The sequence below is a fragment of the Cyprinodon variegatus genome, unplaced genomic scaffold (genome assembly GCF_000732505.1).
Source record: "Cyprinodon variegatus isolate N-32 unplaced genomic scaffold, C_variegatus-1.0 Scaffold497, whole genome shotgun sequence".
NCBI classification, from domain to species: Eukaryota; Metazoa; Chordata; class Actinopteri; order Cyprinodontiformes; family Cyprinodontidae; genus Cyprinodon; species Cyprinodon variegatus.
This window is the reverse complement of record NW_015150950.1, coordinates 531,491-555,339: the sequence shown is the minus strand read 5'-3', so window position 1 is coordinate 555,339 and position 23,849 is coordinate 531,491. Positions and strand designations below refer to the sequence as shown.

The 23,849-nt window shown below is 36.7% G+C and overlaps 1 protein-coding gene across 3 annotated transcripts in view; it reads right to left on the bottom strand.

Annotated features, from left to right (window-relative positions):
• Positions 1 to 23,849, bottom strand: part of unc5d (unc-5 netrin receptor D) — a 272,442-nt gene that overhangs the window by 16,349 nt on the left and 232,244 nt on the right. For all 3 annotated transcript variants that reach the window (XM_015390399.1, XM_015390401.1, XM_015390400.1), the window contains exons 11-14: positions 21,784 to 22,002; positions 20,102 to 20,186; positions 6,212 to 6,380; positions 2,417 to 2,647 (exon numbers count right to left, since the gene is read on the bottom strand). In XM_015390399.1, coding sequence (XP_015245885.1) covers positions 2,417 to 2,647; positions 6,212 to 6,380; positions 20,102 to 20,186; positions 21,784 to 22,002 — 704 coding nt within the window. The remainder of the gene's footprint in view (positions 1 to 2,416; positions 2,648 to 6,211; positions 6,381 to 20,101; positions 20,187 to 21,783; positions 22,003 to 23,849) is intronic.

Here is a 23,849-nt window from a genome sequence, read left to right as displayed (position 1 = left end):
TGCTTCTTGTAAGATTTCCATCCTTTCTAGCAAACAAGAAACTATTTTTGTCAAGGCCAGATATAATCTCTTGTTCAGCTCCTTATACTACTGCCACATACTGCATATCCCTCTGCATTTCAGAGATTTAAAACAATATACAGCCTAAGGTAAATCATAGCCCAGCTTTGCCGTTAAGGCAGGCAGCTGCTGCAGATTCTTTGACATTTTTAAATATTTGCAGGATATTTGCTACCTAATTTGCCAAAATATTCCTGTTAATATTTCCTACATCTTTTATATAAAGAGCTTTATTTCTAAAAGAAAATAGGACAATATTCTCTTAAAACACAATAACATGCACAAGTGATATCAATTGGCATCATTAGTAGAAAAAAAAAATCCCTTTACCTAAAAAAAAGAAATACTGCATTAAAATTATTCATAACCTCTTCAATGATCAAAGGAAAAACACTTCCTGGATTCAGCTTTTAAAAACCCTTTTTAAGTGCTGAGCAGCTTTTGGCATGATTTCTCTGGTATTTAATATTTGTTTTGGGTCATGATTTCCAAATTGGTTCTGGGGCAAATCCAGAACTTTCTGGAGGGACAGTATGTTTCTTCAGGCCTTGGAAGAACTCATATTTCTCTAGAATAAGCTGGATGGTGTCACCAGGAATATGGGTCTATAAGTTTTAATCTTTAAACCTGTTATTACTGTGTGTGAGGTTGCAGAGACAGTTTTGGCTGTATGCAAACAAATATTTGTATTTGCTATGTCATGTTAATGACCATGTATACCTTCTTCATTGCTGTAAACTAAATTAATGAAGTCAAAGTCTAATGCTCTTAGGGCCTGATCTTCAGAGGCTTTGCTTGTCTTAAAACTGGTGCAAATGTGACTGTATGTCCAAAGCAGATCTTCAAAGAACATAAAAAGTGATTTGCGGTTGCAGTTCAACAGACAGCGTATGAAAATCTTTTTTGTGTGTTTACTTTCATTAATATGCAAGATCGCATTCTAATAGCCAAACGGCAAAGCCATGTGCAAAGCCATTATCCAAATCAGAAATTAATTTTTGGTCGCAGTTTTTGCATGTTTTATCAGTCATTCAGGAAGTGAGGAGCAAACTGATATGCAAAAATATCTGCAGTGATTGTTGCATTAATACAAATCTAGCGGATTCAGAGATATTTGGTACATGTGCAAAAATAATTTTGACAATAGTAGACTAACATTGACAAAGAAATAAAATCTACGCAGAAGCTGGCAGAAACAAATGCAGCAGGTTGGTAGACAGTAAACAATTAAACCAAATCTGAAAACAATGACTGAACTTTAAAATAGTTGTTGCCTGTTTATAAAAGAAATAGAATATTAAAAGAGTCTGCAAAGAGACATGAGTGTGTGTGTGGAAGGCCGACTCTTTTCAATAGAACACGTAATCTGCTTATTTTAATGGGCAGAACCAAATTGGTTTGCACGTCTTAAAATTTACGCAACAATATTTATAGGTCACCCGCAACACGCTCGCTTATTGCACATGTAAAAAAAATATGCATGCATTTAGCATTTAGCGCCTCTAATTTGTAATCTTTGAGGAACAGGCCGTACTATGGTGTTGTTTTGCAAGCCCTATAACAGGCAGGGAGCGTTTCCAGCTGAGTTTGTAGGTATAACAGAGAGGAGCAGAGAAAATTAGCCCAGCCTAAAACATTTCTTCACCTTTAGCATTTTCTTACAACCATCCAACAGGTAAGCATAGGTTCAATAACAGGGTAAGTGCTTTTTATTGACGTTAATGATGATTATGTCGGGTGATGAGCTGAAAAAGGTTAAAAGTATCAATACGGCACACCAACTCTGCAGTCTTTAGTGATCGCATTTAAAATTTAAGCTCAATCTTACTTTCTGAAGATAAAAGCAGAAGAATATAATACGATTGGCTTTATGATGAATTCAGCCAAATTCTAACACAGTTATGAGACCACAGAAAGCAGGAGATAATTTAACAGCTGTAAATAAGCTGCTAAAGCCAGGTTACACATCTGCTGTGATGATTGCTAATTGGTGTGTGAATCATTCATATTGGAGTTTGGGTTTACTTTAAGAAAAAAATGGGTGATGACCTTTGAAAATCAATTCATTAGTTTTAACCTGAGCACACCTTATAATATGAAGGGAAAAAAAGCAAAAAAAGCCTTTTTTAATATATATAAAAAAAGCCCGTTCTTTACAAAAAAAACAAGATGGATAAGTTCCAAGCAGAAATTTACTGATCTGTTAAAGTTGGATTTGTCTTTTGTTTAACTTATTTATTTGCTGACTATGTCAAATTGTAGAAAATCTGAAACAAATTCTATATTCTTAACAAATATGTATGTAAATCAGTACTGGATTAGTATAGTGGTATATATTATATTTCTTCCCTGATACCTGAAAAGCATAGGGAGTGTCGTCCACGCAGTACACCCTGAGACAGAAACCCAGGGAGTTACTTGGATCTGGACTGCCAAAGACGGCAAGCCTGAGTCGCTTGGCTGCCTCCTGGTTCAGCGCCTCCCCCATCAGAGCGTAACGACCCGGCTGCTCCAACAGCAAGTGGCACCTCTGGGCCTCGAGCAGACAGTAGCAGGATGTGCTCTCCTCATCCACCGACATCACTTCCTATGGATGTAGAGAAACAGAAGAGATAACTTGGTACAGCTGCATAACAGAAATAATGTTTTAAAGTTAACACTTCCTTTCTATATGAAGTTTAAGTTAATAGAACATATTTTTACAAATATTTTTGTAATTTATGTATTTTTATATATAGTAACATTAGAAACCCCAATCTTGAAAGAGTAATTTTATGATTGAATGACACAAAGTAGCCTATAACTGCAACATTTACATAAAAATATATCAAACTTGTCTTGAAATTATTTGCAGATAAATATCTGGGGAAATAAAATTATCTAGTATTTGTGTTCAGACTTGGACTTTTAGGCAAAAGCAGAAATATTTGTATGTTGCAGAAAGCTAACAATCTGAACACATTATCTCTTTATGAGGCAAAGTGGTGGCAGCATCTTAATGCGGGACAATCCCTAGCGGGTTCTCTCTAAAAAGACTTAAAATTACTCTTTTAATAGAGCTGTGTTTCATTTCTTTTTTTTTTTTTTTTTAGCTTTATTGCTTTAAAAAAGATTAACAGGGAAATAGTATTACAAAGAGGAACAGGGAAAAAACTAAGAGAAAAAATAAACAAACAAACAGAATATAAATAATAATAATTAGGTCTAATCTGTCAGAAAACAGCAGTACTGTAAAGGATACAGCACATATCTTATCTGGGTCTGTACTCTAAAAGAGGATATTTTAGATTTAGAAAAAGCTATAATAATAATAATAATGGTAGTAATAATAATAATAATAAAAATAATTATTATACATGGTTATAGTATTTGTATAAGAGTCCTTAGCAAGATATTCAGTAGAGCTGTGTTTTTTTAAGATCACCAATCCTTTAACTTATAATTAGGGTCAGATACATAGGAGGTCACATACTTTAGTTTCAAAGTTGACCAAAAACACGTCTTTCAGAGGAAAATGTTTTTAAATTCAACAAAAAATAAAAAATATTCAGGCTTGTGTAATTGCCAGCCATAACAGTTTACACCTATATTCCTTTTATTGTAAGGGACATTAAAAGAATTTCAGATGTGGAAACTAGTTCTACAAATGATTGACCATGGAAGGCTGCATATATACATGTATGTCTATGGAGTAGAGTTAAGCTTTTAATAGAAAACTTTCCTTTTATTATGCTTCTTACCAGTTGACTTGTGTTGCTCTTTGCATACATATCCAGCAAAATACATCGAGGATTGTAGTTGTAACATGTAAATACTCTTGCAAGCCATATTGTTTCCATCAGTATATTTTCTGACAGTATATTCTACAGTCTTTGTTGTAAACCACGTTTATAATTCCATAATCATTGGTGTAATTTGCAGATCACACCCTATAAACCTCCCAGGAAACCTTGGATCAGGAGCTGTACAAAGCTAAAAAAAAAAAGAGGCCAAATGAATAATGACACATCTCTCTAAACAGATGGGGAGCTGGTAACACTGACAAAACGGATTAGCAGGGGGCAGCTGTATCTAATGGCCAATTGCTCCTCATCGTGTGCTAAATTCTCCCTGAATCACCTCTTAACATACCTGCGACCCAGCAGCCCCCTCCGCATATGGCCTGACTGTGCCATATAAAGCAAAGGAGAGTAATTTGGTGGCCTACAGCTTTTTCACCCAGGCCCCATTAGTGATGCAGCATACATGACGGATATCTATGATATAGCTCATCCCCACCAGGCGGCTGGGGGAGAAATGATAGACTCAAAAAAGTGGAAAGAAGCGAAAGCTTAAATGGGAATGGCGCTTAGAGGCAGACAGGGTGAAAGAGAAGAGTGAGGGCAAAGGAAAGAGAGGACAGAGTGGGAAAGAGACCTTCATCTCTCATTATATCGCTAATTTAGAGATTAGGATTTGACTGAGCACCGTTCCTGAGATAAAGGGCTCATTAATTCTCTGTGACAGAGATGGGCCACAGCATTACATTTGGAGAATATATACCCTGTCTTAACCTCCATCTTCCTGTCTGTGTCACACCTCTCCCTATTCTATGTCAGCCTATAGCTCCCATCAGAGATGGCTATTTTGATAGCTTCCTTTTGTGCAACACATCTTCAGGAAAATTACATCTGTGCAAATGTCACACAGAGTGAAAGGACAGGTAAGAAAAGTCACAGCCCCCCCACACACACAGTTCAGGGAAAAACTGTCTGTTAGGTTGCTGTGACCTGATGAGGTCTCTAAAGGCTTTTGATGAGGTTACTTAAACATTAAAAGAGCACCTCACATACAGAGAAAGCATGAGTAGAAGAATAGCGGCCGTATAGAATGAAAGCAGGTGTCTAAGTGCTCCTTTACTCTATAGGGCAGAGTTGAAGGACTTTTTTTAGAGCTGTTATTTTATTAAGAGCTAGATGTGAGAAGAAAGTCACACAGGCAATCACTGAAATAACACTCTAATGCATTTAGAGGAGTGAGGTCCTGCATCTTTTAAAAGGTGCACTTGGCCGTTTTTCTCCATTTTTGGCTGCAAGCGGACAGCTAATAGATAAAAATGTGATTTAGTGTTTTAGATGTTTAATTCTGTTGGCAAATTTAATTTGAACCCCGTCTTATAATTCATCAATCCATCAAGGTTGGAATTAACATTGTAACCAACATACAAAGTATAAATTTATATTTTCATACATATTGTTTATCATTTGATTAAAAAAATGCAAAAACATTTCTTTTTTTGCATTGGTTACTTACTAATTGAAGAATGATTACACTGGAGCAGTGAAATTCATTTCAGGTTCACAAGTAAGGATGCATTTTTTTCCATTTGTTGTTCTTAACTAGGGCTGCAACTAACGATTATTTTGCAAACTGATTAATCTGTTGATTCTTTTTTGGATTAATCAATTAATAATCAGATAGCCAAATGTTCCTTAAGAAGACTTTTTCCAAATTTAAACCAGGTGAAAAACAAACTTTTCCACTTGAGGTTTTCTGGATGGAGCATAATGACAGCTACATTTTTTTTTTTATCTTAAATGCTAAATATTTATAGATTTTTTTCTTAATCTTGTTATAATTACTGCTCTTAGTGGGTTGCTCTGTCAGCTAAAGGCATGATTACTCAATTAGTTGATGATTATTTCAATAATCGTTTAATCCCGATTAATCCGTAATTGTTTGAGCCCTATTCTTAAGTAAAAGCTATCAATACTATCTGATTTGAAAATAATTTTGAATGTTAATAGTTTTATTTAAAGACTCAAAAACAATATCCAATCCAAACCACTTTATTTATATAGCACCTTCCAATGTGCTTGACATAAAAAACAAAAAAAAAAAAAAAAACAATACACACACAAAAAAAGCAGGAAGAGCTTAAAATGAATAAATAAAAGGACACAGACACAGTTATGCAGTGTGAAAAGCCAAAGAGTAAAAGTGGGTCTTGAGACGAGACTTAACACTCTCCACTGAGGAGATTTTAAAATCTGGCCAAACTGAAATATCTTTTGTAGTTTTATACACAACAATTTTTAGTATTGAAATGAAATCAAATAAAAAAAAAAATCATCAGTTGTGTATTTTGAGAAGTTAAAAAGGGTCGACTCACCTCCCACCTGTCCTGGATTTGTCTCTTTAACCTGATGTTCCAGTTATCAGCAGCGACCTCGGCACAATGTGCTATGGTCATGGCTATTGGGCAGGACAGGTCGAGGCCTGGAGGACCATAGGTGACTGCAGGACTCAGAAAGATCTCTGCCCCATCCTCCGGCATAGTGCTGTGCACAAAGAAAATACAACACTTTTATAGTTTTTTCAAGAAATTCATTGCTTTTGTTTGAAAAAAAAAACTCCCAAATTCCTTCTACAGATTGGGAGTTTCAAAATTAGCATACCGTATATTTTAGGTTGAAGAGAAAATTTTTACCCTTTGATTTTACAAATAAGAAGCTAAAAAAGTGTGTATTTAGATCCCTTCAGTCTTATAACTCTGAATCAAAGGGAGTCCTTGATCATGAGCAATCTGACAGGTGAACAGTCCACACATTAGTCTTTTCATGGTGATGTAAATAGAGCTGTGATCTTAAGATGCCAGATGCTTGTTAAGAAACGGCACTAAACAAGGAGTCAATAAGAAGAAAGAGTAGAAAAAACAGGTTAAAGCTAGAGGATATAAACAATTGCAGCTACACATCTTTCAACATGTGCTCATTCACCTGATGATATGCAAGGAGAGTTCATTAGCAGTAAGGAGGCCAAAGGTAACTGTAAAGGAGCTGAAGCAACTTAAACCGATGTGAAATATGTAAGAAGGTGCTTTTGTCAAATGTCAACAAAAGGTTTAATATCTGAGAGTCCGGATGGTGTCCTGGAAGTACAGTAGGTATTCCCCTGCCTTTACCGCATAAAAATGAGTAGAAATCAACAGCTCCAAAAAAAAAGAGAACTTTTGGTTTCAACCCTGAACTCAAAGTAAGCTACATCATAGAAGGAGGATAAAATTTTCTCACTTGAATGAATCTCTCACTTTTATTTTAGACATCTCCCAGTTTATCATTGGCAATGTTAACACTTTTCACAGATCATATTATACATTTACAGCAGCTGACAAAACTGCTTCATAATTCAGTCAAAATGAACAGTTAATCTGTGTAAACATCAAAACAAAAAACAATGAACAAATAAAGCAGAAAAATACCACTAAGAGCTATAACATCTTTCTGAGCCTCATTTCAGCTTTAATCAAAGTCTTGTGCAAAAAAAAATGGTTCATATGCTTCATAGGACCTCTAAAAAGACACACGGTGTGTGAATTTGTTGGTTATGTATTTATTGGTTACTGTCGTAAATATTTAAGGCATTACAATACTTAAAAAAAAGAGGTTTGGGACACATGAATCACCTTGTCATCGTCTTTAATAAATAAATAATAATATAGCCTGTCCTCCACTAGACCTAATGCTAATGTTAATTTCATTTATTATTTTTTTTGTCTGCAAACACAATCTAAAACCAGCAATGTTAAGCAGAATTTGTAATGTTTTGCAATGTTTGTGTTCAGATCTTTAAAGGATCACAGCAGGATGCCAGGATGGTTGATAATGCAGCAAGGTAAGGTTTGAACAGAGCAGAAGTGACATGTTTGATCATAACTGTTAGTGAAGCAGTCTTGCAGGCTTTACTTAATAAAGGTGTGTGGATATGAACCGGTTTTAGTGAAGTTTTAGCTTTTAATGAAAATGAAATTGTCATAAATTATGTCTTCAGATCGTCAAATGTAATTCTCCTTTTTTCTGCTTCTTCTGGGTGTTCTGATCAACAGAGAAAATTAAAATTCAACTCTATGGAGTGGCCAAAGAGTAGATACATAGTAGCAGCAGCAACAAATTATATAAATTATTTTATGAAGGATGGATTTGATTAAAGATTTATTAACGGTTAAAAAAATCCTATGAATTATGAAAACATTTAATCTCCATTTGGAATCCATTTTTTTTTTTTTATTAAATTGACGGTTGCTCTACAATGGGATGTGATTTCAGACAGTGGCAGCCATATGAGGCAGGACCTCTGTTATGATGCCACATCTGCAGGGAAGCATCACTAATCATTACTGGGTACACTCAGGGTAAAGTTTATGGTGTCTTGAAGTGAAGAAGCTACCTTTAGCATAAGGCATTAATGAAAAAACACCATCAGCCAAACAAGACCTATGTTAAGCAGGTGGACAGTTTGGTACCATGCATACATACATTTTTATTACTTCTTTGTGCATATTAAATTTGTTATACAAACTTCCTGTTAAGCACCTCTTTTGAATCTGAAACAAAATAAAAACTCCCAGCCTTAAACATTACACCAGTTTAAAAAAAAAAGGAAAATATTATTGTTAGGCGATATACCCTGATTTGTCTCAGCTTTTAAAGCACAATACCTATATGACATTAAAACTTCATATAAATATAGCTTCAGTGTGTTACTTGCAAAATAATAAGTATGAAAGGGCATACTAAAGTCAAACTAAAGACTGCAAGGGTGTGAAATTTTGGTATGACACCTGTGATCTAAAAACAGATCTCAGCGATAAAGTTCAATTTAACTATAGAGATTATGCTGCAGATTAGACCAAAATTCAGCAACCATTAAACTATTCTTTTCATTAATTGTTCTTTTTTTATTCAGACTTTTAATAATAATGCACTCTATGCTCTGTAGTCTTAATAGTGTGTAACTATAACCTTTTTTCTAATGTAAGTATACTGCATTTGGATTTGTTATTGGTTAATGCCCAGTCATCACCTAAATACTGCGGGGAATTTGTGGTTACCTTGACAACCCTTTTTCATAGACATTCTCGCCAACTCCAGAGTTGAGGTATTTAGAAAAGGAATGGGGAAAAAACTTTCAGTATTATAGAAATATTCTATCAATGTAATTAAAACAAATCCATGCCACAGTTTTCATACCATTTATTTGTTAACATTTTTAAAAATTGGGTATAATATTCCTCCGACTTAACAGTAAACTGCTACTGTAGTTTGTTCAGGCCTATTACCTAAGCCCCATAAAAAAACACTAAAGTTTGTTGTGGTACCATAAAAAAATGTAAACCAGTATCATTAAATACTTCTGCAAGGCTCTGTACATCTTTACCAATTGGTCCCTCTGTAATTAGGATTCAGAGTGTAGCACTTACACATGAACACCATAAACTCAAATCCTTCGACACCCATAATGAATCAATCCCTGACTAGCTGACACGGAGACACACAGATAGAGGAAGATTAAAGCACCAAGACTAATGGACAGTGAGGGTGGGGAGGACAGGCTTTAGACCAGAGTGTGTAAGCTTTGTGGGTCGATGGAGCTTATGAAGGCTGCTCCGGCCAGCCTGGTGACAGATTAGCCGGGCCAAGCTGCTCTTGGCCAGGGGCCCAAACTTGGCTGGAAGCCCTAAAGACTGAGAGCAATCGATGGGACCACCATCAGTCATGCAGCTGGCCTGGCTGGATACCTCACATACACAGGGCACAATGCTGGTGCTGTTGTCACTGCAGCAGCATGGATGTTTCTCAGCATCATTAATAAAACTGTGGCGGGAACAGACCCTAACATGAGTGCAGAGATGCATCATGCATGTGTAGAGTGCGTGTTAAATCATACAAGCAAACAGAAGCACCAGCATAGGGGCGTTCAGAGGGCAGTTTTATGGCACTGACAAATGTACCCTGAACCTTACATATTACTAAAATTGGGGTTCTCTACTTATTCTTATCTAAACAATTACACCTAAAACATGATTCTGCATTTGTTTTGAATTTTAACATCACTGGAACAATCACAGTTATAAGTAATGTTCTGCTCTTATCATTTTTTTCAGCTTTTTATTGTCATTACACTGTCAACAAGTACAGAGCAACTAACTTTAGTAAAAACTTTACTTTAGTAAAAGTAAAACAAAGTTGTTGGAGAAATTACCCAAGTAGGGAAAATAAATTAATAAAAATAAAAATTTGATTAAAAAAGGCTACTCAAGTACCATGTATTTGCTCATAGTACTGCCTCCCACTTTTCAGAAACATAGACCAGTATCAAGTATTGCAGACTAACAAAGACCTCCGTTGACTCCCCATTCCTACGGAGCTAACCTCTTTTTTCGGTTCAATTTGCATGTTTTCTAAGCCAAAACAAGGCTTTGTTGGGCTACTCTATAAACTTTTGAACTCAATGCTAATTCTGACATTTTGAATTGAAAAAGCTGGATGGAAGGCGAAACATCTTCAAACTAGGAAAACAAAGGCATAGTACTGCTTCATAACTTCTGATTTATTGTTTGGAAATGATGCAGTCTGACATATATTACCTAAAAGTTGTACTTTAAAAACTAAAGTGAATAAAAACACTAATGCAAAATGCTTTAAGTGGCAACAACTAACTTAGAGCCTGTTTTAATTTTAGATTTATTTTACCATATAGTTATTTGACACTCTGAAGGAGCTCATAAACTTTGCAGGGAAGGAATACATTTTTATCCTAGAAAACCCATTCTTACTGAACAGGAAAAAATAAAATTTGACCTAAATTATACAGTTAATATAATACCAGGACAGAAAATGTTGTTTAATACCCTACATGTCATTAGAACAGACTATAAAAGCATGAACAAATCAACATTCCTCAATGTTCAGGGAAGTTTCAGGAACGATAAAAAACAATCCTACTTCATGTTTATATTGAATTTCCATTAATTCTTTATACATCCAAATTAAGCAAATGGCAAATAAGATTATCTCGGGAAGGAGCTACAACCTTTTAGAAAAAGTAAGTCCGCATTGGTTCCAGTTAAATAAAACCTCCAAACACGTATAGTTTTTTGTATTCTGGGTGGGCCACTGATGCGGTCATATTTTTTCAACATTCTTCCATTAGGTTGTAAACTGTAAAATACTAAATGGTTTCTATATTTTTTTTCTGCTTCACCAGCTTTCATTATCGTCTGTTTGGATGCACTGTTTAAGCTCCAGCCTCTTTAAACCATGTAAAATGAAGGAATATCAAAATGAATCCTCCATCTTTCAAGCACAGATGGAGGATTCTTGCGGTTAGGTATTGATAGGTAGCTTTTCATATTATTTTCACTCATTTTGCATTTCAAGATGTAACAGTTCTCCAGGCAGTTTTGCAGACTTCCAATCCTGCAGGCAGGGCCTGCAGAATGAATAACCTGTTTGTGAGAGGACTTTCCAACCACTGTTGATTCATAGAGCTGTGAGAAGTGTTGCCTTCCATTATACTGTTATCAACAGTAGAAAATTAAAAGTACAGTCAAAAATATAATTTCACACTTCCAGTCAGGCAGCACTTTGTCCGTGCAGCTGCACTTTTGTGCTAATCAGCCCCCAGCTCAGAGGAAACCAAGGTTACCTGCTGCTGAGACTATGGTAATGAGCCAGCCTGCCTGTGAACAAAGATTAAAGATGATTCTTTAGCATTCCTGATTGTGGTTATGGGAACAATGAGCTATCACTGCAGTCATTGTTGGTTACAATTTCAGTTGCTGATTACCCACGGTCTCATGTGTGCAGATGAACATCATGATGCCTTTTTATTTCCTTAAAACAAAACCCCTTATGAGGCAGTTTTTCAAATATGTTGTTGACAATGTTTTATACGTTATCTGTCGTGTTCTGAAATAAAGCTACAATGCTTATGGGCTTATGAATCCAGACCCTAATTAAAGGGAACACTTCCCACAGTCCGTATTTGACCGGGCACGTTGTCAATGGAGGGTAATAGAAAAAGAAAAAAGGGAAAAAAAGAAATTTCCTGCCTCTGTGAGTCTGGATTTAATCCACAGAACAGGGTGTGAACAGCTGTGGTGTGACAGCACTTTCTATCAAACAAATAGTCCCTGTGAAAACTGCTGACAGCATTTTATTTTATTACTAACTTGTCAAATGCTAATACCTAACATGTGCCACTGCACAATATCACTATGGGTTTTATGCATGCAACAACAAGTTCATAAAAAAGCAACAGACATTGTGCAGCTCCCATTTGAACTATGAAAAGCTTCAGTCTAGTTTATACAAGAAAATAGTCCTTTTTATTATTACATTTCTCCCTTTAATGGAGCTTAGAGTCCAGTGTCCTAATGTGAAATAACCCTTTTAATTGTTTGGGAGTCCTGGGCGTTATTTCCAGCTGAATAAAACCTCCAGTATAACACAATGCAAAGGTATTCAAAACAGATTTAATTGTTACAATAAGTAACAGAACAATCATAAAATGCATTGTGTTGATAAAAAATATATTACCATAAAAATGTACATATAATTATACCATATCCCCTATTTTTTGATGAAAGGAAAATCAGAAAATTGTTGCATGTGCTTGTTTTAAGCCTCCAGAAGTCACCTATTTAGTAGATGGAGTCATCTGGACTGTAATTCCATGTGATTTTAAAAACAGGTGTTCCTTGATTGCATCACAGGTTGGTCAGAGACCATTAGTAAAATAAAAAAGGCATACTGATGACCAAGAAATGCAGCATACTGTGAACATTAAAGGAATATGGCCAACATCAAACCTACAAAGATAAAATTTTCCATCTTAAATCAAGAAGCAAGGCAAGGAGCATCATTCAGAAAAGTAGTCGGGAGCTCCATGGTAACGCTGGAAGAGCTCCAAGAATCCACATCTCTGGTGCAGAACCTTACAACAGGACAACTGTTCATAACTCGGTTTGGAAGCTGTAAGAACTCTGATCTCATATCCCTGTTAAGAGGGGTTCAAAAGACAACATATGGCTACTATGTGCAGATTCCCCTTGATGACAACTGAAAAAGCCACATTCTATAACAATGTCTTAAAATATTATTTATTCTTTATCAGTCCCAGTGAGTATAAGTTTTCAAACCACCTGTAGAGCTCAGACCCGTTACTCGCAATTATCCCCATATAAAACCCAGCACAGATCCATGAGAAATAGACCGCAATGCAACCCGTCATCACAATGTATACATACAGCTGCTCATTTTCACTAAGTGCTTTTAGTCACAAAGTGCTTTTTTTTGTGGCTTCAGCTGAATACTGTATTAACAACATCGACGTAAGCACCTGATGCTTTCATTCCAGCGCGCAATGCGCTCCCAGATGACCAGTGGTAAACAAGCCTAATGCAGAGCTTTTTCTTTCCCTTACAAACACAATTACTCACTCACGCCGGCATGCATACAATACATCAGTCAAAACAAGCCTCTTCTGTTTAGTTTTACACTGGATTCAACAAAGACAGTATAAGAATGAACTGTATAACTTTTCGAGTGGGCTACATACTTATTTCATTAGCATTTACTTCAGGGTTAAAGAAAGGCTTAGAGCTCCAATCCCTATTTGTTGTATTAACTATAGTGTTAAGGAAAGCTCTGTGTTTGCACCTTGAAGCTTTCTTTCTCTGGTTATTTTCCTGAGAAGAGACCATTTGGAACAAACTCTTTAAATAACACCTAATAATTTATATGTATTAAATAACCATGAGAAAAGATAATTTTTTGGGGAGTTTTTATGGCACTAGTGGCTAATGTTTTCAAAAGTAGACTGACTGAAAGGGAGTATGAGAGAGGGAGAGACATGCAGGGAAGGACCACAGGCCGGATTCGAACGCGGGTCACTCGCATGGAGGACTAAGGCCTCCGTACGCAGGTCATGCGCGCTAACCACTCCACCACCTGCACAACCTGAGAAAAGATTTTGATAGAAATTGTAATCTCAGTCCAGGAAAGTTGCTTTGAGTTACAGAAGGCAGCGCTGACCAAGCGGCTCATATCTTGTTAAGTGGCCTTGATTCACAGCTAAAGAAGCATTTTCATTAAAGTCCAGTCTGTCACATCATTACATCATGCACAGTAACAGATGAGGAGACATCAATGGCTCCAGCCTTATCAAAATATTACACTTTGTTCTTAGATCAAGGACACTGCTCTTCACTCCATTCCCAAATCTTTGCCACATGCAGAATAAAGATGACCGACCCAATTGGATAAGCTACTTGGGAAAACATCATTTCTGACACGCAAGAAGCAGGTAATCTTAGAGTTTCACAGAGACACACATCAAGAGCAAGAATAATCCTTACAATAGTTTTTACCCACTTTATTATGACCTTGCTCTTAAACTCTACAGAAAATAATATATTTTCACAGTCCCTGGTTATGTGTTAATTTGCTTGCTTAATCCCAATCCCTCCACATGAAAAGTTTCTGTCACTAGCTGACCTTGATGCTAGTGTTACATTATATGCTATGACCCATCATATATTATGACTCAAGGATGAGCTGTTGCAAATTCTCCTTACCGGTATGCTATCTACAAACCCTAACTTCACAGGATTTCAAACCTGACGTCACAAGATTAAAATCTAATTCGAAATTCTATTGTAAAATACATGAAGGTCACAGAATATGGTACAACACCAGGATGGTAAGCACATCACACGCTACCAGTGCATAGTAAGACATCTAGCTTCTTCCTTTGGTGTTGTAATTTCAGTTTGAAATGACTCCTTGCATGACCTAAAAAATAGCAATGATTACACTTGAATCTATTTGCTCATTCGGATGTAAAGTTGATGAATAACAATTTTCATTTACTCTTTATGTGCTACCCCAACACTTTTTATCTAATTGTATGCCTGTGCCTGTACCTGTAGAACACTGGAGAGAGAACACAAAACAGCCAAAAACAGTCAATGCTCAAGATTGTGTGTGGGGTGTCTTACATTTAAAAAGGGATGGAGTGTTGGCCTTGTGGGTTAGAGCAGTGTGCTTGTGCTTTGAGAAGGTTGCAAGTACCTGGTTCAAATCCCAGTGACTCCACTCTGGGTTCCTGAGCAAGGCCCTTAAAGGAATAGTACACCCAAAACATGATTAGCCTTCATTTTCTACTCACCCCCATGCTGAACAACACCCTGGAGTACTTTTTTGATATCTCAAATGCATCTGGAGATCTGGGAGGCTTCTTGCTGTCTGCTGACATTCAAATAATGGAGGTCTATGGTGCCCGAGGCAGAAAGGTCCATAAAAGTCCACAAAAAACGTTTCAATATTCCTCCATACTGCTCGTCCAATGTATTCCAAGTGTCCTGAGTGGGTAGCATCCAGAATGAAGATGAAAGTGCGCATTCAGCTCGGCAAAGAACTCATGCTCTTCCTCAACACTGAAGTCCTCAGACATTTTTCTTTCGTTGTTTCTTTCTTTGCACAGGTAAACAGCACATTTCTTCTTCTAGCTTGCATTATTGGCAGAGCAGACGCTGAATGCGCACTTTCATCTGGTTTGGTCTGCCGGCTTCCGTAGCGTTGTGATCGCGCAGGTGCGCGCTTTCAGGAAATCCTATACACTACTGTTGATGCTCTAAAAACATTCTAAATGACTTCGTTTCGAGTAAATTCTGGATGCTACCCACTCAGGACACTTGGAATACATTGGACGAGCAGTATGGAGGAATATTGACACGTTTTTTGTGGACTTTTATGGACCTTTCTGTCTCGGTCACCATAGACCTCCATTATTTGAATGTCAGCAGACAGCAAGAAGCCTCCCAGATCTCCAGATGCATTTGAGATATCAAAAAAGTACTCCAGAGTGTTGTTCAGCATGGGGGTGAGTAGAAAATGAAGGCTAATCATGTTTTGGGTGTACTATTCCTTTAACCCCTGATTGCTCCCCGGGCGCCTAACAATGGCATCCCACTGCTCTCCAAGGGGATGGGTTAAATGCAGAGGTAAATTTCTCCAATGTGAGATCAATAAAGTTAAATTATTATTATCAAATGGCCCAAACTTATTTAATTTCTGCCATGTACACCAGCCTTTAGAGGCAGCAAAAAAAAAAAAAAAAAAATTGAGACTAGCTTAAAGGTTTTACATTACAGCAGTCAACGACCCCAAACAGGTATCCAGATAAAACTCCTTTGTTACAATGACCTAGTCAAAATCTACATCTAAAGCTTGTGGTAAAAAAAACCCAAAAACAAATATATATATATTATATATATATATATATATTATCTCTCCATCCAGTCTGGCTGAGCTATAATTACTTTACAAAGAGAACTAAGCAGCTCTTCTTCATATTTATTTTTTCGAGACATACCCCGACAGACTGGGGGTAGGTGCTGCAATTAAGGATTTTTTTCTTAATAAAAATTTAATTGTTGAGTTTTTGTTTTTAGAAACAGAAAAGGAATAAATCGAAAATATCTTCTTTCCATTAAAGAATACTGTAAGTCCCACTAATTTTTGCAGATCTTATACAAAAAAAACTCAGATAAATACAATAAAATCTATGCTTCCAAAAAAATTGACCTAATTTATGTTATTTAGTGATTGCTAAAACAAAATTATTTTTGTGACCAGATGCAGTTATGCTGAATTATAGGCTTTATATTCCTAAAATTATAATACCTCCGGCAAACCTAACTGGATAAATGCTCTTTTTCCTATTTTTAAAACACATTGGTAACATTTTAATCAAATGATCCCCTCTTAACAACCGTTAATGATGCACTCTGCATTTAAAAAACAAATGACCTGGTCCATGCCAGGGAACCTTTCAAGGTGAAAGAAGAATTCAATTTCTAGAAATCAATATATTTCAATATGCAATGGGTCTTATGATAATGCATGCAATCAAAGATTTAGTCATGGCCATACAGACAAATCCCTATCTGACATCTGATAGTTATTTTTAAATCCCCTTTTAATTAATAATTTTTACTGCTTTGCTGTTTTCGATCACCTGCTACCTCTGCTCAATCAGAGCTGCTCTCATTAGTGGGAGGAAGGAGATTTCAGCCAAAAGCTCCACAGTCCCAAAGAGACAAATCTGCAGATAAACTGTTGATTGTATCAAGGCAGGAGATTTTAATCAGATAGATGTTTCTCTTTGAGTAAAGTGAGAACAAACAGATTGCTTAGGGCCTTATTAAATATTTACCTTTATTCATGTGATGTGAAAAAAAATTGCGTCAGGAAGCCAAAAGAAAATCCTAAGGTGTAATTTAAGGTTTGACTCTGGAAAAAAATAAAGTTTTACTAAGAAAACTTGGTAAAATTCAGTTAAAAGGAATTCAAATCAAAGATTTTGAAGGAACCAATCTTAGGCTGGTTTTATACAAAGTTTCGATATAATAGACTATCTCTGTGTGTAAAAAAGAAAGGCACCCCTCAGCTTATTCACTGCAACTCAGGTGAGCCGTATCATATTAGGTGTATTTTGCCACACACCATGATTTTGTCCTTGAGCAACCTGATGTCCCCCTGCTGAGCTCGAAAAGTTCACACAGTGAGAAAAAAAAATTCAACTTCTTGATGCCTGGAGGACATGCGAAAGCTTCTTTGAGCACCTGAAACTGAGCCAGGGCTGATCGATTCCAATGCTTTGAAAAGGAAAACAACATCTTATGTAGATGACCGAGGTTTGAATAGGAAGAAAGGATCCAATTTCTCCCCTGGACTATGCGGCTGTCAGAAGATAGGCTTTGACTGACAGCTCAGCGGTGCACGGATCCTGCAGCTACTTAAACGACAGCTAGAGAAGTAAACAGCATCAGGCTTATCAGAGCAAAGCAGCAGCTTGGAGGGCAACAGTTTGGCTGAACGGGAGAGACTTAAGGCATAGAAGTGTACAACCAGCCCACTAACTGTGCTGTGAGCCACAGCCTCTATATGACCTTGGATGTGTTTCCTTTCCCCAGTGACCTCAGGGACCTAATGGGTGTGTGCAACTGCAGAGAGATGAAGGCTGAATTTCAGATGGCGTGAGTGTCACTTTTCTTCTTGCCGCTGTTTGATTTTGCTTTGGAAATGGAATCATATTCAGAAGCACAAGCAGCCACTCATGTTGGTGCGATAACATCTCAGGAGGAACAGTTCAGACATATACTACTGACATCCTGCTTCAAATCAGAAAAATGTCATAAGACAGATTCAGCATCTAGGGAAACTGCGTGCAAGGCACAGATATTTCATCCGAGGCTTAAAATGTTTGCGTAAAATTAAATTTTTTTAGATTTTCTTTTAAAATTATAGTAAAACATTGTTTGATGTACTGAACTTAAAAAAAAAAAAAAAAACTTACAGAGCCTCACTGTTGCTACAGTTCTGCCAGCCCGAAATCCAGGATGTGAATTACCATTTCATATATTCATCCTAAATGTGCTCTACTGGAGTGAGATTTAATGGCTGTGGAGGCCATTTTTATTTTTTATATTCAATTGTTTTACCGTTTTGTAAAACATAATAATAATAATAATAATAATACATTTTATTTCAAGCGCCTTTCAAAACACTCAAGGTCACTGTACATATAAAAACAATAAATGGTAAAAAGCAGTCGTCATAATAGAGAATTATTGTACAGCATACAGTCCTCCATAACAGGAACAACGGCCAGAATCATATCATTGATACATGGCAATGTACATTGAACACAACTCAATATTCTACTGCATTTTGCACCATATTTATTTATTTTGGACTGCACTGAACTTTCCATATCAATGAACCATGACTTTAAACTGGTTTCCTTTTCTCCCACACTGTTTACTTTCTGATCACTGCTGCACTTTATGAAAATGTTCATTTCACTGTTCTGTGCAGCTCATTCACTGTAGAAAAGTTGTATGCATCAATTTTTTTTTTTTTGTATACACAATACAGGTTGTTTGAGTCTAAGGCAAATTGAATCCCTTTTGTCCTTCGTTATTTTCTCACCAAATTTTGATCTCACAATCTAAATATCATAGCTGAACCAAAACCGATGAAATCAAGCAACATTTCTTCCAATCTGTCATGGTCCTGATTTACAGAGCCTGATTATTGTTTCTGCCTGTTCTTAGCTCACAGAAGTGGCAACCAGTGAGTTGAGTTGAGTTGTTCTGCTGCTGCAGCTAATCTGCTTGAGCTTTTGACAGGATTTGCTTTCTCAGGTGGTACCCTTCAGGCGTTGATTGTGACTAGCGGATTTATTTGAGCTGCTGTTCACACCCATCATCTCCAGCCTATCTGCTCATTCTCATCTGACCTCTGAAATCAACAAGACTTTTCTTTTCCATAAAACCTCAAATCACCAGATATTTTTGGACCACCATGTGCAAACTTGAGAATAAGGCTGTGGATGGAAATCCCAGTAGATCACTGGCTTGTCCACAGACCAGTTTCACCGCAGCCAACAGCCATGCCATCTTAGCCACTTAAATCAAATTTTCTTAGCTTTTCCGATGCTCAATTTGAGCGCCAATAGTTCAAGTTATCTTTCTTGCTCTTACAAATCTGAGAACATTGAGTGATTGTTATTTGTTCGAACTTTTACAGCTGTTAAAAATCTGTACCTGTTAATAAGTGAACCTAATAAAGTGAAGTTTATTTTTCTCAAACAGATCCTTTTTTATTATATCTTGCTTTTCTAGCAGCTTAGTGAAAACCTTTGATTTTCCTGCTGCATCTACATTCTGAAGCACATCATACCCAATATCTGTCCATCTGACCAGAAACCAGATATAGCCATCACTGCAGAGTTCACAGCACTTACATCTCTTACCAGTTGAGATGGAAAGAGATATTGTCACAGTTATGTCTACAAATAGAAAACAGACTAGTTATGAAGTGTGTTTCCTTCTACTGAGTGTTGCTTAGGGCAGTAATGCAATATGTCTACAGCTTCCAATGTGTTTGTGACACATCACATCCTCCCCTGTGGTGTCTGCAAGATGACAAAAGACTGCATGCTGGGTGGGGACATGTGCATCTGTAAGCGAGAATATGTACATTGTGTGTCACTTTATGCGCTCCATAAGAGAGGAGCTTGTTTGGCAAAAAAAAAGACACGGAGACAGTTTCAAGGGGAAGATGGATGAGATATGCATGGCGAAGGGTTGAAAGATTAAAAGAGAACAGCCTGAGAGGCAGACGGCGCCTCCTCTGTGAGAGTCCCTAACCTGCTGTCCTCCTGGTTGATGCTCATGTACATTTCCCAGGTAGTGTCTTCTGCGATCCCCCCGTGAGGCACCAACAGACTGATACCTGCAGAGAAAGAGGCACGCGAGAGCTGATCAGCAAGCAGGCAATGGTGCACAAGCATGGCACACACCTGCTCAGCTGTCAGGTCTCTTTACTGAGGGTGACAGCTAGAGGGGTGATGGGCCCAGAAAGAGGTGACAGAAACAAGTCTCAAAGGTCTTGTGAAACCAATGCTGCCAGCACTGTCTTTGTCACAAACAGACACACTTACACGCTGCCGCTTTCTTAAACACAATCTCATAAAAACATTAACAACATCGGATGGTATCATAAACAATTACTACCAATCTGTTGGTAGATGAGGCTCCTCAAGGGATAGAATGATAAATGGGTCATGAGAAGTGCTTCAATTATGAAGCGAACGGAACAGCAGAGGTTCACGCATCTCTTCATAGTGTTAAAGTGTTAACTATATGCTTTCAAACACTAAAGCTGAGAGCCAACATTGTGTAAGCTAATGTTCATGCTACATTAGGGTACAATGTGTAGAAGAACATCTCAGTGTATTTTATTTTGATTTTATTGTAAAAAATATTTTAGAGTGGAAAGAAAAAGATACCTCTTCTTCACTGTTAAACATGGTGGTGGAAGAATTATGCTGTGGGATGCTTTTTTTCAGCTCATAGAGGATGGCTGGTTAGAGTTGATGGGATGATTCATAGAGTTAAACACAGGGAAAATACCGAAACAAAACCTGTTCATTGGTTTGAAGAATTAAGACTGATGCCCATTTTACAGATACAAAATCTGAGAACATTCACCCAAAGCTGCAGTGAAGTGGTTTAGATCAAAGAATATTCAAGTATCACAATAGACATTGTTTTCCTACTACGGTGGCCGGGAGGTGCAAACCAGCACTACAAAGTCTAAAAAACCTTTACAAGTTCCAAAAGAAATGATCATTTCAGAAAACATATTTAGATAAAAAAAAAATAAACTTTTACAAGTTCGAATGTTTTTTATTTGTTTTCTTAAAATGCTATTTGTTTTGAATTTTTAAAAGTGTTTTCTTTTTTGTTTCTTTTTTTAAATGTAAATTTCTTTTCTGAAATGATAATTTGTATTGGAACTTGTAAAAGTTTTTTTGACTTTGTAATGTTGGTTTGCACCTCCTGGCCACCGCATCCTACAGACCTAAATCTATTTAAGAATCTCGACCACAATTTTAAATATTTGTTCAGCGATGCTCTAGCTCCAATTAGACACACAGGATAAAGAATATGAGATGTTTAAAGCTTATATAGCCATACCACCAAATAATTAGAAAAATGTTTGTTTTTTCTAAAAGCAGGCATCGTCTGTCTGAAACGTTGTCTGTCGACCCAAATCGCCATTTTTTTGGACAAGTAACCGAGCCCCATGGTTTTTAGAAAAAAAATCAGCTTCTTTTCCTTTCACTTTACTAACAGCCACTGCTTTGTCTTTGTCAATTATTTAAATCAAAGTAACATTCACTGAGGTATGATTTCTTATTAATAAAGGTTTGAAAATGATCTTAAATTTTATTTCATGTTATTTACAGTAACTCTCAGTATAAAACCCAACTTTAATCCCCCCCTCTGTGATCGTATCAAATCAAATTGCCTCACAGTTGGCTCACCTGTGTTGGGTACCACCAGCCTGCCTCCAGCATGGCCAAACACTGCCGTTGCTTTATGCAGAGGCCTGCTGAGCGTCTGAAAGACCCGTGGAGTGAAAAGGTTTTTGCTTCTCCTGCCCAGTGTTGTCCCCACTGCAACCCCTCTGTAGTCTGGGGCCAAGCCCCGTGGAAATGTCTGAGGGTGGGACATAACGTGGTACTCTGCCCTTTCTGTCGTCCCTGGGGAAAACAATGAAAGCTTAGAAATTTGGTTTCCATAAAACTTATGAACTGTGAAGGCTTTTTGATACAGCTGTTCAACTCTGAAACAAAACAAGCAGCACTGGGAGAGCAGCTTTGTTTACATGTATGATATGCTTATAGTAAAACAATTGACCCTCTGACTGTTCATTAAAGCTAATCCTATAACCGCAAATGAAAGTGCAGAAAGCCTGTCTCTGCCAAGGATTTTGCCTCCAGCTGAAACAATAAGCCCAAGGCTAAAGGAAGAACACTTTGCATCTAAAGAAGTAGGAATGTTACCTCTTATACTGTAGATCCCATGCAAAAGGTGGTAACAGTTATTCAACCAACTGACTTTGTAGTATATTTTCCGCCTTTTTTTTTTTTTTTACACACAAGGTTGGAGATCAAATGAGAGATTTCATATATGATTTCACTTATTACATGACAAAATCATTTTAAACTAATTTGGCTCTATGGTTTCTAACTGTGACAGGATTTGATCTTTTTTTTAAATGCATCCAATTTCATACATGCTTTCATGTTTTTTGTGCTGACATAAGGTGCAAGGTAAGAACAAGGCTGTGGCAGCTGCTCAAGTTTCTCATCCATTGTTGTTGCAGGTGCCACAAAAACCACAGGAATACAAGGCAGTTGAAGAATATAGGCCGTTTGTGGTTTTCTGATATACGATGGTGCTAAAGTACAATCAGCTCATCAAGCATCCATGTCTGGTTTGTTTTTACTCTCATTTTAAATTTTTCTCTCGAGTATGGCTTGAGTGTTTCTTTGCAGTCATCAATGAGGTTGACATCAAAGTTTAGACATCAATAACTCTAGTCAATGCAAAAATGTTATTATTTCATCTTTTTGTTAGTCTCAACAAAAGCTATGACAGTCGTCTTCCTAAGAGCTTTGTGTGGAGTAAGTCACTTCCCTGCAGGGTAACCAGCACTACCTCTGTATGCCTGTCTGATTCTTAGCTGGCTTTGTCTGCTCTGCTGTATCCTAAGAAACATGCAGACATAACATCTGCCTTCCAGCTAATTAGGGGATGTTTATATGTTTTCAGTGCTTTAAAAGAAAATGAAATCCTTTATTATACTGTAAGTAATTTTGTTGGATTTTTCTGTCCACAATGCTTTCCTAATTTTCAGTTACTACAATTATTACATTTAATTTGAAACACATTTATTTGTGTAAATAAGGTTAATGTCCATGTCAGTTTTTAACAAATAAAATTTTAACATATGAAACAATGACATTTGAAGTTCTTGCTAAAGTCATTCAATAATACTTAAGCTTTTTATCCTTCAAAGACTTCGATTTATTTTTGGTCATGCTCATATTTTCAATTCTTAATGTGTATATTAGGGTTGTCAAAAGTATCAATACTGAAACGTTGTATCCGGATACAATACTTGTTTTTAAAAGTATCGATACAACGCCACCACCAGTGGCACCTAAGCAGTCATTTATCTAAAGTGCAGAATAGAGGAAAATGCACTTTCAGAACACTGTGTGATTAAATTATTTTGTGCACTTTTCAGTTTCAGACCTTTTTTTTCTAACAGGTGCAGCTGCTGAGAATTATTTTTGTTTCTTAACCGGTTTGGCTAGTGTCATTGTTATGTGTGCAAAGCAAAGCCAAGGAAGGAACACTTAATTTTATAAGTTTTTTAGCAAGCTTGCTTAATATTGTGTAGAGCATACAACCTCAAAACATTGTTCTTATTGTTTGTTGTATTTGTTTATTGTATTTTATTTCTTAATGAAAATATTTTTGTTGAATTTTGGAGTCTTTGTTTTTATCCTTGTGGTATCGAAAATGGTATCGAGTATCG